Source organism: Psammomys obesus, unplaced genomic scaffold (genome assembly GCF_907164565.1).
Source record: "Psammomys obesus unplaced genomic scaffold, mPsaObe1.curated_primary_1811, whole genome shotgun sequence".
In the NCBI taxonomy this organism is placed as follows: Eukaryota; Metazoa; Chordata; class Mammalia; order Rodentia; family Muridae; genus Psammomys; species Psammomys obesus.
The window spans coordinates 6,574,314-6,590,182 of NW_026586589.1; the positions used below are offsets into that span (position 1 = coordinate 6,574,314).

At 46.5% G+C, this 15,869-nt stretch overlaps 1 protein-coding gene across 2 annotated transcripts in view; it reads right to left on the minus strand.

Moving 5' to 3' along the window:
* Positions 1-15,378, minus strand: part of Manbal (mannosidase beta like) — a 29,073-nt gene extending 13,695 nt beyond the window's left edge. Inside the window, exons 1-3 of one of the 2 annotated variants that reach the window (XM_055602174.1) lie at positions 15,344-15,362; positions 3,860-4,080; positions 3,097-3,304 (exon numbers count right to left, since the gene is read on the minus strand). In XM_055602174.1, coding sequence (XP_055458149.1) covers positions 3,097-3,246 — 150 coding nt within the window. In that variant the 5' untranslated portion in view covers positions 3,247-3,304; positions 3,860-4,080; positions 15,344-15,362. Of the gene's footprint in view, positions 1-3,096; positions 3,305-3,859; positions 4,081-15,343 lie in introns of both variants that reach the window. The other variant, XM_055602175.1, reaches the window with a different exon arrangement.
* Positions 15,379-15,869: the final 491 nt, after the last annotated feature.

Here is a 15,869-nt window from a genome sequence, read left to right on the forward strand (position 1 = left end):
TTGCCTTCCATGCAAGAGGCCCTGGGTTTAGTCCCAAATGCCTCATGAACCAGGTGTGGTGGTGAAATCCCATCATTAGGGATGCAGAGGCAGGAAGAGCAGGAATGTAAGGATAACCTCTGCTACGTGAGACTGTCTTCAAACAAACACACTGTCTCTGAGGAATGACTTGTTGACAAAGCTTCTTGATCTATTGGCTTCTTGCTGCTGGAGTTGGACACATCTGTGTGGTTCTGGTCTGGGTACTTTGGGACTGGGGTCAGTTGGTCTCCAGCTTTATCCCAGGCCCCTTCTATATCCTTTCACTGTGGTAGCCACAGCTGTGAGGCCTCCTAATTCATTACTTAACCTAAGTTGACCTTGGTGACCTCCAACATAGCAGGACAGAACAAAATTAGTCATTTTGTTAATCTTCTAGGAAATCAGACTGCCTTTATAAACCGAAGATAAGTTTAGCAGTGGCAAGGTGATTCAGTGGGTAAGGGCACGTGCAACCAAGCTTGACAACCTGAGTTCAATTCCACGGACCCTCAAGATAGAAGGAAAAACCCAACTCCTGAAGGTTGTCCTCTGACCTCTGTACACACATGTACACACGTGAGTATGTACGCATGCACATACTCACACATATGCACACACAAAACAAATAAATGTAAAAAAAAAAAAAAAAGTTTTATGATACAATTGTAAACTCAAAAACACCGGAGTCTTCAGTTTAAATTCTAAATATCAGTATGAATTCCAATTCTTTCAACTGAGCTAGGATCTCAGAATGTAGCTCAAACTGGCCTACAATTTACCAGTCTAGACTGCCCTCAACCTTACGGCAATCCTCCTGCTTTCGCTTCCTGCACGCTGTAATTACAGTGTGCGCCATTACACCTGATGCAACTTCTTTAAGAAAAAACTTGCTGTGGCCGGAGGTGTGGGCACACACTTGTTATCCCAGCACTTGGCGGGCTCAGCTGGGAGAAGAGTAGGTTCAAGGACAGTTTGGGCTTCAAAGGAAGACCCTGCCTCAAGTAGTTAACAAAACCCAGGTGACTGGGATGGCTCCAGGGGAAAGGCATCTGCTTCTGAGTTCTAGTCCTGGAACCCACATGGTGGAGGAGAGAACCAACTCCCAAAAGTTGTCCGTTGACGTCCACACAAGCTCACACTCACACACACTCCCATTGAATTTCTAAATGCACTTTAGAAATTGAAACAGCTGGCTGGAGAGATGGCTCAGCATTCAGAGTACTTGTTGCTGTTGCTGAGGCCTGGGTTTGAACCCCAGGGCCCACACGGTGGCTCACCACAATCACAGATGGTTGTGAGCCATCTGGGGGATCCAACAGGCACGCACACGTTCACATACACACGCAGGCAAAATATTCATACACGCAAAGTAAAACCAAAAAAATTACAACAATTTTTAATTTTTAATCAAATTTTAGAAATCTGATGTCTATCAAGTAGAGGGCCCAGTCGTTAAGAGTGCTCAGCGCTCTTCCCAGGGGGCCCAAGCTCAGTTCCCAGCACCAACATCAGGCAGCTCACCGAATGTCAGCTAGCAAGTCAAAGGTCCTCACTGAATGACTGGCAAGGCATGGGGGAATAATGGATCTCAGCAGTGATGCTGCAGCCATTTAGGACAAAGACTTCAGGGTCAGGTAAGATCGACCTTACGATGATCTCTCAGTGTACAAGAGCCAGACATCATGATCCTTCTGACACCAACTACAACTGTCACAACTGGAAAGTCCACAGCACCAAGTGGTGGGAACAAATAACTGAATGGCCTTGGGTGCCTGTGTGGAACTTCCTGTGGGAACAGTGGCCATGTAGAGAGGCAACCAGGTAAATCGTGGAATGCGCAGATCACGGATGATAAAGACTTGCTTCCTCCAACAAGTCAATGTCAGAAGAAAATGGGGGCAGTGTACAAGAATGGTTGAAAGCAGGGTGGTACAGAATAAAGACACTCACAGAGTAAGTGTCACACCCAAAGCAAACATGATCGTGTCACTGTCTTCAAACTCTCTGGGCCCTGCCCACACCCTGGGCTGCAGCTCTCACCCAGTGCCCTCTGTGCTCCAGCCACAGTCATCTCCTAGGTTCCCTGAACCAGCCTGGTCCTTCAGGGCTCAGGCTCCTGGCAGGACTCCTTCTCTTCCTTGGAATGCCATCCTCCCACCTTCCCCATTCACATGGTAGAAGGCTGCTCATTCTCTGGCTCAGCAGCAGGGATAGCCCAGGGTGAGAGGGTCCCTCTACCTAGTTAGTCACTCAGAGTATACCTTGTATTTCTCATGGAAACAGGGTGCCAATTTTGGGAAAGAGAATCACACTATACAGCCCAGGCTGGCCTTGAACTCACGATCTTCCTGCCTTTGCCTAAGTGCTGGGACTACAGGCATGCATCACTGAGTATTGTTTTATATCTGCATCCCTCCCAAAGACAAGAAGCTCCTTGAAGACAGAGGCCATATTTCTTAGCAGCCTGGCAGGCAGCAGGAGCTAATGAAAGTCTTAACAGAAGCCCTGTGTGATGGCTCACACTGGTCCCAGGAGGCTGCGGCAGAGAGGCTGTCTCAAGTCTAAACCCAGTAGACTCTATCTCAAAGTAAAACAAAACAAAACAAAACAAAATAAAATAAAGCACTTAATAGAAAGGCAGCATTCAGGACTCAGAGAGATACTGAGTTTGGGGCCAGCCCTAGGTCATACAATAAGAATCTGTCTCAAGTTGGGCATGGTGGTTCATACCTTTGATCCTAGCACTCAAGGAGGCTGGTAGATCTCTTTGAGTTTGAGGCCAGCCTGTCTACAAATAGAGTCCAGGATACCCTGGGCTACAAAGAGAAACCCTATCTCAAAGAACCAAACCAAACAACAATAACAACAACAAAAGATTCTGCCTCAAATAAAACAATATGAAAAAGACCTGATCAAATAAAGCCACGTGGTCCCATCCATCAGGTAGGATTCCAGGGACCATTCTAACTTGATAAGGGCCAGCAGAGTCCCTGCTGATCTTGATTATGGTGATGTCTTATGGCACAAGAATCTAGCCTGCCATGCAGAAAGCTGAGGACCCAGGGAAGGACTCACCGCCTCATGGGACTTGGGAATGGGTACGATAATGGCCAGGACACAGATGAGCTGGAAGATGGCTCCCAGGAAGAGCCCATACCGCAGCAGGTTCTCCAAGAAGGTGGGCTCAGGCACCTCAGGAGGTGAGAAGTCCAGGTCGGAGGCCATGGCCCAAGTCACTACTGCCAAGTGTCTCTTGAGAGTTAGCGTTCTCCAGAACCAAATTCTAAATGAAAAGAATGAATGTCAGGTTTCTACATGTGATCTTTAAATGGTCCCACTTGTGCATATGGACAAACTACATGCACATACTAGAACAAGCAACTTCAGTGAGGCACAAACAGTTCTTGAATTTAATTAGAGAATATATGCATAGTGAACTATCCCCTCAACTTTTAAATGTTTGAAGTTTTCCAAATATAATGAAAATAAGCAAATCAAAAATCTCCAACCACTGTATTTATAAAGACCCACACATTTCTGTGTTTTGTTTTACTTGCTTTTAAGATAGTATCTCAATCATCCTGGGCTGGCCTAGAGCTTGTTAATAATCCAGGAAAGTGTGAGCTTCCGATTCTCCGGCTTCTGCCTTCTAAGAGCAGGAGTTACATTATAGGCTTGCATCCTTAAGTCCACTTTATATGGAGCTGGGGCTTGAACCCAGGGCCTCATGAATGCAGAGCAAGCACTCTATCAACTGAGGATACCGACTATATATCCGATTTTTATTGCTTTATTCATTCACCTAGTGAAATAGCACTTTGGGATAACAAAGACTTACAGAAAAATGCCTGTTCCCAGAGCTCTGCTCCAAATGGAGGCAGAGTAGCTATGGAGACATGCGGTAGGGGGAGAGAAACTGGGAGCCGTTTAAGGAAGGGCGCCATTTGATCTTGTATGAGGTGGGAGCAAAGGCCTCTGTGGATATGGCAGGTCTTCAGTAGATAGAGATGAGAAGAACTGGACAGAAGTAGAGCAGCTCACACTTGAGGGAAGAATACTCTAGATGGAAAGAAAAGCAAATGTGGAGACCCCAGGCCACCCTGGGCACCCACATGCCAGGAACGAGTGGCTGGGAAGGAAACTGGAAACTGGTGAGATGGAAGAGCAGCCAGTGCTCTTAACCACTGAGCCATCTCTCCAGCCCAGTCCTACTCCATTCTTAATTCCCTGGGAAAGCAGGAAGAACTGCCTTTGGTTCTCCAAGAGCACACGAGGCTGTCCAGAACAGCCTTCCCATGACTGTTATTCAAAACCCTATTCTACCTCCAAGCCTGAGCTCAAGGGTTACCTTCTTCCTTTGCTTCTTCTTTACCATGGCACCTACCTATATGGCTTCCCCGACAATAAAGAGACAAATGTACCATGGCATCAGGTGCCACAGGTGCCTGTGTTTTCAGAGAAAGATCTGTGCCACACTGTGCAATTTCTAGCGAACTAATATGGTGCTCACGAATCACATGTGGTCCCAAAATGCACTTGGTCTGAACAAAATTGACTGTTAAATGCAGACCTAATTTCAAGGTGTATTATGAAAGAATGTAAAATATCTCATTAATAATGTTTTATATTGATTATATGCTGAAATGGCATGCTATTAAATTACTAAAGTTAATTCAACTTATTTTGAAAAAGAAAGTTGGAAAACATTGTATGATATTAAAACAGATCTACTGACATGAGAACAGGCATACAGACCAATGGGACAGAGATGAGAACAGACATACAGACCAACAGGACAGAGATGAGAATGGACATACAGACCAACAGGACAGAGATGAGAACAGACATACAGACCAACGGGACAGAGATGAGAACAGATGTACAGACAATGGGACAGAGATGAAAATGGACATAGAAAAACAGGACAGAGATGAGAAGAGATGTACAGACCAACGGGACCCAGAGCTCCAAATAAACATGCACACACAGGAGAGGATGGCTTTTAAACACGTGGTGCGAGCAAACAGTGTCCCACACAAACAGATACAGCCGGACGGCCCCCTTGGACCCTATACAAAGATTAACTGAAACTGACCCAAGATCTAAATTTAAGACAGCAAACTATAAAACTGTTGGAAGCCTAAGGTGGAAGTCTCTGTGACTCTGAATTTGGCAGTGTTTCCTGGATGTGACATCAGAGACACAGCAACAAAAGAAAAACGTCAGTTAGATTCCACATAAGAACCAAAGTCTTTTGTCCACAGAGGACAGTTCTCAGACAGTGAGAGACAGCCCAAAGAATGGAGGAAGATATTTGTGAATCATACATTCGGTAAAGGTCTAGCATTCCAACAGACAAAGAACTTCCATAAGGCAACAAAAAAAATATAAGCCATAAGCCAGGCAGTAGTGGCGTACACCTTTGATCCCAGCACTCAGGAAGCACAGGCAGGCAGATTTTTGTGAGTTCGAGCCCAGCCTAGTCTACAGAGTGAGTTCCAGGACAGCCAAGGCTGCACAGAGACACCCTGTCTCGAAAAAAAAAAAAAAAAAAAAAACAAAACCAAAAAACATAAACAACAAAGCAGGTGCCAGAGTAAGGGCTCAGCTGGCTAAGGCACTTGCCACCAAGCCTGACAACCTGAATTTGATCCCTGGGACCACATGATAGAAGGAGGACAGACTCCTAAAACATATCATCACATACACGTTATAGCAAGTATGCCTCTACCCCCTAAAAGTATTAAAAACAAAATAAATGAGGGTGGGGGAACCAGTCAGTTCACGTCTGCAATCCCAGTTCTCAGCTGGAAAATGAGTTCAAGACCAGCCTGTGCTACAAAAACAGCAAGTTCAGAGCCAGTGTGGGCTGCATAGTAAGATTTAGTCTCAAAACTGGGAGGGTAGGGTTGGTGAGATGGCTCAGTAGGCAAAGACACCTGACGTCAAACCTGATGGCCTGAGTTTGATCTTACATGGACATGGTAGAAGCCCGGAACCAGCTTTCTCTCTCTCTCTCTCTCTCTCTCTCTCTCTCTCTCTCTCTCTCTCTCTCACAGACACACACGTGGGGAAAGTAAAAATGTAAAAAAGTATAAAAAAAAAAAAAGCACAGGTGGGCAGGCACCAAGCACCAGTGAAAACGTGGAGAAACTGGAAGCTGTGTGCACTATCTTAGTCACTGCTCTGTAACTGAAAAGACACCATGACCAAGAATTCTTATTTAAAAAAGCACTTAAGAGGGGGCTAGCTTACAGCTTCAGAAGGTCAGCCCAAGACCACCACGGAGGCAAGCAGACAGACATGGCACTGGAGCAGTAGCTGAGCTTTACACGCTGCTCCATAGGCAGCAGGCAGACAGACAGCGCCTCGTGTGGGCTTCTCAAACCTCAGAGTCCACCGCACAGGGCCACACCTCCTCCAAGGAGGCCACACCTCAAAATCCTTCTCAAACAGCTGGCCAACTGCGGACCAAGCTTTCAACATATGAGCCTCCGGAGGCCACTCCCCTGCAGCCACCACTGCACACAGGATCAGAAACTGGCACTGCAGCTGCAGAAACTCCTGTCTAGGTAGGAGGCGGAGTTTTTCTCCAGGAGGGTGAAGAAGTTCTAGACACAGTGATACAAAATGGCTGAAAACACTGAATTTATTCTTAGAAATGTTAAATTTTAGCCAGGCCTGGTGGCACACGCCTTTAATCTTAGCACTCAGGAGGCAGAGGCCAGTGGATCTCTGTGAGTCTGAGGCCAGCCTGATGTCCAAAGTTAGTCTAGGTCAGCCAGGGCTACACAGAGAAACCCGGACTCAAAAAAAAAAGAACGGTAACTTTTGAGCTACATTCAGGGGCGCACCTCTATAATTCCTGGACATAAGAGGTAGATGTAACAGAGTCACAAGTTCCAGGTCAACCTGGGCTACAGGAGACTGTTTCAAAAAAGGTAAACTTTGTTATATTTTAATACAACACAAAATTTCACCTTTTTTTCTGTTTATTTACTTATTTATTCCATTTTACTCGTTGACACAGGTTCTCATGTAGCCCTGACCTTGTTGCCGCCGACTCCCGAGTGCCGAGATTGCAGGCCTGTACCATTATGCCTGCCTTACCTGCTTCTTATACTTTAAATGTAACTAGCTGAACATACGTTATGGTTCTATAGCTAGCCCTGCCACCACAGGCCGGCCATATGACCTTTTTCCATCTTGACCCTGCTGCTCCTCTACTCTAAATGATTTTTCCAACATGAAGAACAACTGTAGGATTATAAAACGACCCACTAGCTAAACAGAGTGGGCACAACACAAATGTTTGTTTCCCTTTCAACCTGGTCACTCCAGAAGGTCATGTGCTTGGCCAGCAAGACAGCCAGTTCTCACACCGGTTCAGCGTCTTTAGAAGTCTTTCACAGCAGGAGCCAGCCCCTCACTCACTGGCCCCAGGCCCTCAGAGCTGGCAGATCTTTCTCCTCCTGAGAAGGCTCTGACGTCTGGAAAGAGCCCAATGTCATCTGGCTCCAATGAGGACCAATCAGGTGGGGCATGGTGTTCAAGGATACCATCTTTGGTCATGTACAAGGTGCGAGGCTCAGCGTGCAGGCAGGCTGCTTGGAGCAGCTCCTAAGCTGGCCCTGGAGTGAATTCCAAGGCAGCCCAGCCCAGCTCCAGGGGAGGAATTGCCAGGCTCTCCAGGGCACTGGTCCTAGTGCCAAGGCTGAAGAAAGCTTCACTCCTCCAGCAGCACCTCATAAACTTAGTGCCCATGACCACGCCTCAGGCTCAAGCCTGTGGTGCATTGATGCTAAGACTTAGCATTATTAGGAAGATTAGGGTCCTGGGATAGACAGGGACAGGCGGCAGGAAGCCGGGGGACACAGCTATGGGCATCTAGCTACACTCTGGCCTATCGCTTGACTTCTTAGAGAGTTGATGTCATTTTGAGCCCATCAACAAATGTGCCCAAAGCCATAGAATACTTAGGCTTTTTTTTTTTTTTAATGGTCATTAGACCAACATACAACAAGAGTCATATAACTGATGATATCCTTTGTCTGAATAACTTACTTCCTAGAATTTAGATGAAGGAAATAATTAAAAAGAAAAGGCCTCCAGGTACAAAAGCAGGCTTGGCAGCACCACTGCTAACACTGGAAGGCAGGAAGTCTCCAGCAGGAAGGGCGCTAGGGATGGAGCATGTACACCATGGGACTTCACTAAAAGGACAGCTTACTGGGCACAGAAACACTGCGACCAAGACAGGGTGCAATACTGAGGAAAAAGAGAACTATCAACAGAGTGACTGCAGTCTGTGCTAACGAATTTCACTGGCTAAAGACCAAAGGCGGCACTTGCAGAGTATCCTGGACAGGTGCCATTCTGGTGTGTCATGGAGCTTCCATTCTAATGAGTACTCACAGACACTTACAGTGGAATGTCAGGGCTGAAAATCTGAAAACCCAAAGGAGGAGGAATGGCTTGTTATTTTATGTGGAATGGTCAGGGAAGAGCTGTGAAAGCGACATTTCTACCAAGGCAAGAAAGCAAAAGGCTGGGAATGTAGTTCAGTGGCTAAGCAAGCCCCCGAACTCACTCCCCAGCATACACAGACCTCCCCAAAAGGAAAGCAAAGTGTCATTTAACTACCTGCTAGAATACTCCAGAATGGAGATATAGTTAGGACAAAGTTCTCAAGACAGGAATGTGTCCAAGGTGAGCAGGAAGGTGAGCAAGTGGGGGAGGGCCATGTGGACCATTGTAAGGGCTGTGGCTCTCATTCTGAGTGAAAGTAAAGCCACTATAGAGTGCTTGGCAAAGAAATCTCACAATTCCCCTGACTGCTGTGTAGAGACCAGACTAGGGAACAAGAGAGAAACAGTTACAATAATAGTAGGACACTCAAAAGAAGTGCTCATGACAGGCAGAAACCACTGAGGTGATAATTCTGAGGTTACAACATATTCTGAAGAGACAAACAACACGATTGATGGGCAAGTTATGAATGAAGTTCAAATACTTGGAGGGGAAACTGCTCAGCTTAATACTGTAAACAGAAGATGTTAAGCACAAAAGATCTAAACTAAAAAGTCCCAACACAAAGAGTAAACTTTAATGATTTTGTAAACACAAATGATTTTAAATGTTCAGAATGGAATGCAGGGTGCCATTCTGAATCTGAATGTATCTTAACCACACTGAAGAGGTGGTGAGAACAGGGTCCTGGCATGAGCGACTCTAAAATGAAAGGTGTCTCTAAAATGCTCTAAAGGCGCCATATATGCACCTCAAACTAGCTGCCAAAAGCTTCTTTCCCAGCTGGGCATGGTGGTGCCAGAGGCAGACGAAGGCAAATTCCCGAGTTCCAGGACAACCAGGGCTACACAGAGAAACCCTGTCTCAAAAACCAAAACAAACAAAGGAAAAAAGCTGTTTCACACAGGATCCAGTTGTGAGGCTGCCACACACAGGACTGCCTGTAAGTGAATAGATGGGGGAGTGGATCTGTTGCGGTGGGGAAAGGTTCCAGATAAAAGAAGGACGCTACCATCACCCACCAAGGGTTAGGGACATCAGCACAGTGTATTTAGCTTAATATAGACACATATAGAAAGATTCACACCCATGCACACACACAGATATCACACTCTGGCCGAGAGAGCACAGAAAAGAGAGCGCCCCAGTAACAATGTGCGCACCTTATGTCCAGATCTTGGTTTCCGTAAGAGAAACCAGGACTCCTTAGGGAAGTGGCTAATTTCTAAGCAGAAATAAACAGGATGAGCCTGGGGCAGAAAGCATGCAAGCGATTTAAAAAAAAAAAAAGCAAAACCAAACATTGCCAGGAGTTGTCCAGAGTGGGGATTCAGCAGGCAAAGCTGGGACACAAGAGTAAACTCAAGATATAAAAACAAACAATGACACAAAGAATCCGCTGGCTAAGTCAATGGCGCATCTTTTGCATGAATCGCAAGTATTTATGTAGCCACTCTGGTTGCGTGTGGACAATCTCAAAGGTGTGCTGTACATAACGACTTTCTTCTGGAGCGACAGTGTAAAGGCAGGCGAGGGAGTAACTATAGTTGCCTGACTACTCCCTGAAGCCAAGAGACCCTGGATAACATCAACACTCACAGCCACAGCAGGCCCCTCTGTGGGCCTTCCTTCTTAAAGTCTGTGACTGCGCCTGCTCACCAGCAAAAGACATACATCTCAACCAGGAGGCTCTTCTGCAAAATACCCGACCAATGATCCTCAAAACTGCCACCTAAAACATGGTGTCCTGGCCAGTAGGAAGGGCCTCCAGAGACATACTGACTGAATGGACTGTGCCATCCTAGCTAGGGTACAGAAAGAAACTGGAAATCTGAACCATGTAGTGATTCCTGGGCGTGGTGATGTTCAGACAGTGGCTCATTAATTATGGCAAAAGTTCTCTCTGGTAATTCAACAGTGTCTCAAAATAGCCATAAACCTAAAATCATTTTTAAATATTTTTTTGAGCCAGTCTTATATATCCTGGGCCGGCCTTGAACTCACTTGGTATGAAGGGGTGATCCTGAACCTCTGGCCCTCCCACTCTGAGTCCTCAACACTGGCATTACAAGTATGAACCATCAATCGCCATTTATAGAGCACTGAGGACTGAACCCAGATAGATCATTGTGCATGCTAGGCAAGAACGTTCATCCCCACTGCATCCCCAGCCACTAAAATACTTCAAACTATGAACATTAAGTCTGAAAACATAGATTCCAAAATTGCCAGAGGTTTCAGAATCTCCCAACTGTTTCCCACTGCTGTACAGAGTCTGGGCAGGGATGCCTGCCCCCTAATGAGGGGATTTTCCAAAGCTGTTCTGAGACTTCAACTAAAATGAGGCAGGGAGTGCTGGGGAGATGACTCAGTGGTTAAGAACACTGACTCCTCTTCCAAAGGACCTGGGTTCAATTCCCAGCACCCACACTGTAGCTCACACCTGTCTTTCACTCCACTTCCTGGGGATCCTCACACAGGTACACATGTAGGCAAAACACCAATGAACATAAAATAAAAGTAAGTTATGTTAAAAAAAAAAAAAAAAAAAAGAGGCAGGGGAATAGAAAAGACGCTGTCTTACAGCAATCGTGATGCGTTCCCAAGAACTGTTTAAAATTAGGTAAGGATTTTGTCTGATGGAAAGGTAAGCAGCCCCTAGGGGAGTCACACTGGTGTGCAGATAAGTACCGGCATTTAAGGTATGAGATGCCACAGAGTTGTTCTTTCCTACCCAGTGATGCCAGATACTATGCCCAGCACTGAACCCTATACTGACTTCCCCTCTAGACACACCCCTGTGAAAAAGGCTACAGACTGGGCCAGCAAGAGAGGAACAATGATAATAATATACAGCAACAAGCCATTAAATCGGGCCTGTGTCAGTATCATTTAAAAACAAAAATAATTACATCTGTTATTATTAGCGGGAGGGGGCCAATGTGGCAGTCCAAAGACAGCTTTCGGGAGTCAGTGCTCTCCTACACGTGGGTCCTGATGATCGAACTCTGGTTGGGCTGAGTGTATGACACAATGCATGTGTGGTGGGTGAGGTGGGTGTTATGATACAGCACTGGACTGTCCCTGACCTTCTGACGACACATGAAGGGAGGGGCAGTCAACCCACAGTTATGATGGGGATGGCTGGGCGCCAAGAGCACAGGAGACTGGTGGTTGGAGGATCTGTGAGAGCCGAGGACTTTTTTAGTAAGTTTTTAAAAAAAGATTTATTATTTATTATTTATACAGTGTTCTACCTGCACGTGTGCTTGTGTAGCAGAAGAGGGCACAAGATCTCACTTTAGATGGCTATGAGCCACCCTGTGGTTGCTGGGAATTGAACTCAGGACCTTTGGAAGAACAGCCATTGCTCTTAACCTCTGAACCATCTCTCCAGCCCTGAGGACTCTTTTTGAATAAGTACAGTCCGCCATATGTTCATTTGTTTGAGCAGAGTCTCACTGTGCAGCCCTGGCTAGCCTGAAACTCAGCATGATGATCATGGCCTTGACCTCAGAGATCCACCTGCCTCTGCTTCCCTAGGGCTAGGATTAAGACAGGCAACACCACACCTGGTGAAGGGGAGGAGCTAGTTCCCTAGGAATCTCATGCTGGGGAAAGAGAAAGGCTAAAGTCCTGATGCCAGTCAGAAAAGAAACTTGTCCAGAAAGATTTCAGTTTTTACAAAGCATCAGACCACCTTGCGGGGCAGACAGGATCAAGGACAGTGGTGGACCAATGAGTGACCGACCAATGACAGGCAGGACTGCGTCGTGACCGGACTGCTTAGCTATGCATACTTCTACCCCTCTAGTTAAGCCTAAATCTCATGACAGTATCTCAGGGAGGAACTTTGAAGTGAGAGAATCCCTTTATTTGTTCCTTTCTCAACGAGGGCACACTGAATGAATATTTTTCTGATCTTCACTGTTAGTTGTCTCATTAATTAAAATATTAGGGATCAGTGGCCAAATCTAGCTTGTTGACACTGTCAAAGCCCAGACTTTAACCCCAAAAACTTTAATAAAACCTTTCAAAAGGGCATTGAAGTTGCCAGGTATGGTAGCATGTTCTTTGTCCCATCACTAGGGAAGCAGGCAGTGCTCTGTGAGTTCAAGACCAGTGAGTTCCAGGCCAGCCAGACTGCACAGTGAAACCTGTCTAATAATAGACAAATATGCATTTGTAATGGCATATCAATCTGACAGTGTTTGCAGGAGCTGCAGTCCCTCACTGGCCACACAGATGACTTTAATGTTTTGTTCCATCCAAGGACCACAACTCACAGTCTTGTCCTTTGGGGCATGTACAATTTGAAACACACACCGGCAAAACTTGACAATGTCCACACTACTCTGCTTCATCAAATCTCTCCCAATTTCTCACTTGTTGGCACTTCAAAACTGCCTTCCATGGGTTCTTATGCTGGGAATGCAGCAGAAGCTTCTTCATTGGTAGCTATGGCCTCTACAGAGATCTTGCTTTTCAAGACAAATCCATCCCTACCCTGTGTAGCCATTCCTTGGCCCCATTAAGTGGCTCTGTGTTCCTCTTTCAGCCAGGCATAAAGGTTTGGCAGAAGGCACTCTCTGTCCCTGTTTTCTACTCGCAAGTGTGATGCCCTCTCTACCCAAGTAAACACTTACTATGCACTGTGGCCGTGCCCGTGGCAAAGCTACCACTTATTAATTGCATTTCAGAAAGGTTCTCGTTTAGCCCTCAAACTTGCTATGCGGCCAAGAATGGGAGTCTAGGAGTGTTCCTAGACTGTGCCATCCTAGCTAGGGTACAGAAAGAAACTGGAAATCTGAACCATGTAGTGATTCCTGGGAGTGGTGATGTTCGGACAGTGGTTCATTAATTATGGCAAAAGTTCTCTCTGGTAATTCAACAGTGTCTCAAATAGCCATAAACTGTGGCTTTTCTCTGGATGCTTCTGCCAACCTTTCTGCTCTCCATGCCTCGGTCCAGAGAATGTCTGACCTGGTAGTTGCTGATGTGACTGTCAACTTCTCTCAATTTCCCTATGATTGCAAATTAAACTTTCTCTTTTCAGCCTATCTTGGCTTTTGGTCAGTGGTCAAGATTAGAAAGCCCCCACCACTCCCTTAGTAACTGACTGAATTACATGTTTATTCTTTTCTCCTACTCTAAGTACTATAGTGGAGATTCTGTGGCATCTATTTGTCCCTTGCTTCTGATTTATCTTCTCATCTTATAGTGTTATGGATAAAACGCAAGGCTTCTTGCATGGGTAAGCACTCTCCCAACTCAGCTATATCACCAGCTCCAACTTTTAATGTATTGGGGTATTTTTGTTTTGTTTTGTTTTTTCAAGAAAGGGTTTCTCTGTAGCCCTGGCTGTCCTGGGACTTGCTCTGTAGACCAGGCTGGCCTCAAATTCATGGAGATCTGCCTGCCTCTGCTTCCCAAGTATTGGAATTAAAGGCATGCACCACCACAGGCTGGCCCATTTTTAATTTTTTAAAGACTTGTTTTTAATTATGCCTGCGACTGCAAGTTACACGACACAGGCGCAGAAGCCCTGGCTGCCCTGGTGCTGGGGAAAGAGGTGATAGTGAGCTGGCTACCCGATGTGAGCAATGGAAATTGAAATTAGCCCCCCCCCCCCCGGAAGAGCAGACAGTGCTCTTACCCACTGAGCCATCTCTCCAACCCCGATTTGTTTGTTTTTACACAGGTCTGGCAACTGGGCCCAGGCTGGCTTCAAACTCACTAACCTTCTGCCTCGTGTCTCAAATGCTAGGGTTACGGAGGGGCAACACCATATTCAGCACAGTTTTCTTCTTTGTAATCTCACCGATACAAGATTTGTTCTTGCCCAGCAGTGGTAGTGCACGCCTTTCGTCCTAACCCTCAGGCGGCAGAAGCAAGGGGATCTCTGAATTCGAGGCCAGCCTGGTCTACGGAGCAAGTTCCACTTTCTCTTTTTCTTTCTTTTCCTTCCTTCCTTCCTTTCTCTCTTTCTTTCTTTTCAAGCTTTTTACTTTTTGGCTTTGCCTCAGCAAACCTCAAAGGCTAGGCATTACTACTCTTGTGCCGATTATCTAAGCGTTACCTGAACACAGGCAGTTGTCCTAAGCGCCTAATGAGTGGGCAGCAAATACAGCAGGGATGCGCCGAGCAAGATGCTATAGGTGCAGAGCAGGAAGGGTTAAAACTTCATCATGCTGCTTTTTCTTGGGCTGGGAAGAAAGTACTGGGGAACGGACATGGGACTCAAAGCACGCTGGGTAAACACCCTGCTATTGGGCTCTTCAAAACACTACTCAGAATCCACGACTGGAACGCCAAGAGCTGTTTGTTTCTGGAGTCTTCCCCTTACTGTTCTCAAGTAACTGAAACCGCAGGTAAGCGGGAGGCTACTGCATTCATCTTCCCTTTCTCTCAGTTTTCTCTCAAACACACATTGCGCACCTAAGCACTATGACATCGGTGGTCTCTTCATCCTCTGCACAGGCCTATGTGCCCCTTTTTCGGAGGAGGAAACTGAGAAGAGGAAACGTGAGATGTCCGAGGTTACATAGCAATGCTGGGCACACTCGAGATGCCAAGCCCGGGCTCCACCTGGCGGAGGGCAGGCTGGACCCTGGGCCTTGAAGAACCCTAGCTCTGGCCCGGGCGAGGGACCCGGTCTCCCCAGAACGCACACTGCCCTTCTCAGACAACTTCCCTCCGCAGCCCCAAGAAGCCTCTGAGGTCCGCAGCGCCGCCCCGATCCCGCCCGCCGATACAAAAGCCCCGGCGGGGCCACCGGCACCTAAACACTCACCTCCCGTAACTCCGCGCCGCCTCACCGGAAGTGCTTCCTCGTGACCCGGAAGCGATGAGCCCTGAGCTCCAGCAACCTTCCTCTCAGCAGGCTTTGCTGGAAGTACGGCTTCCCCGCCCACCTCCTCCCGTTCTTCCCTAAAAGCACAGTGAAGGTTGAAGCCTTATTGAATTTTTGTTTAATTTGAGATAGAGTCTCACAGTGTAGCCCTGACTGGCCTGGAACTTGGAGCAATTCTCCTGCCTCATTACAGATGGTCTCTGCATTGTTTATAACTTAGTTCTAAGCCTGAGCTAGAAACCTACAATATAAGGAGGAGGACAAACAGATTGACGTGATATAATTCAGACAAAAACAAATAAATTAAAAAGCGACCACTGAACGTTTCTGCTCCCAGGGAGTTTATCGTCAGAGAGAGTAAATCACATAATGGATATGGGATCCGTAATGCGATAAATGTTTGGAAGGCAAACACCAGAGAATTGGAATAAGTGAGGCAGATTAATTGGGAAAAGGAGGCCCAGTT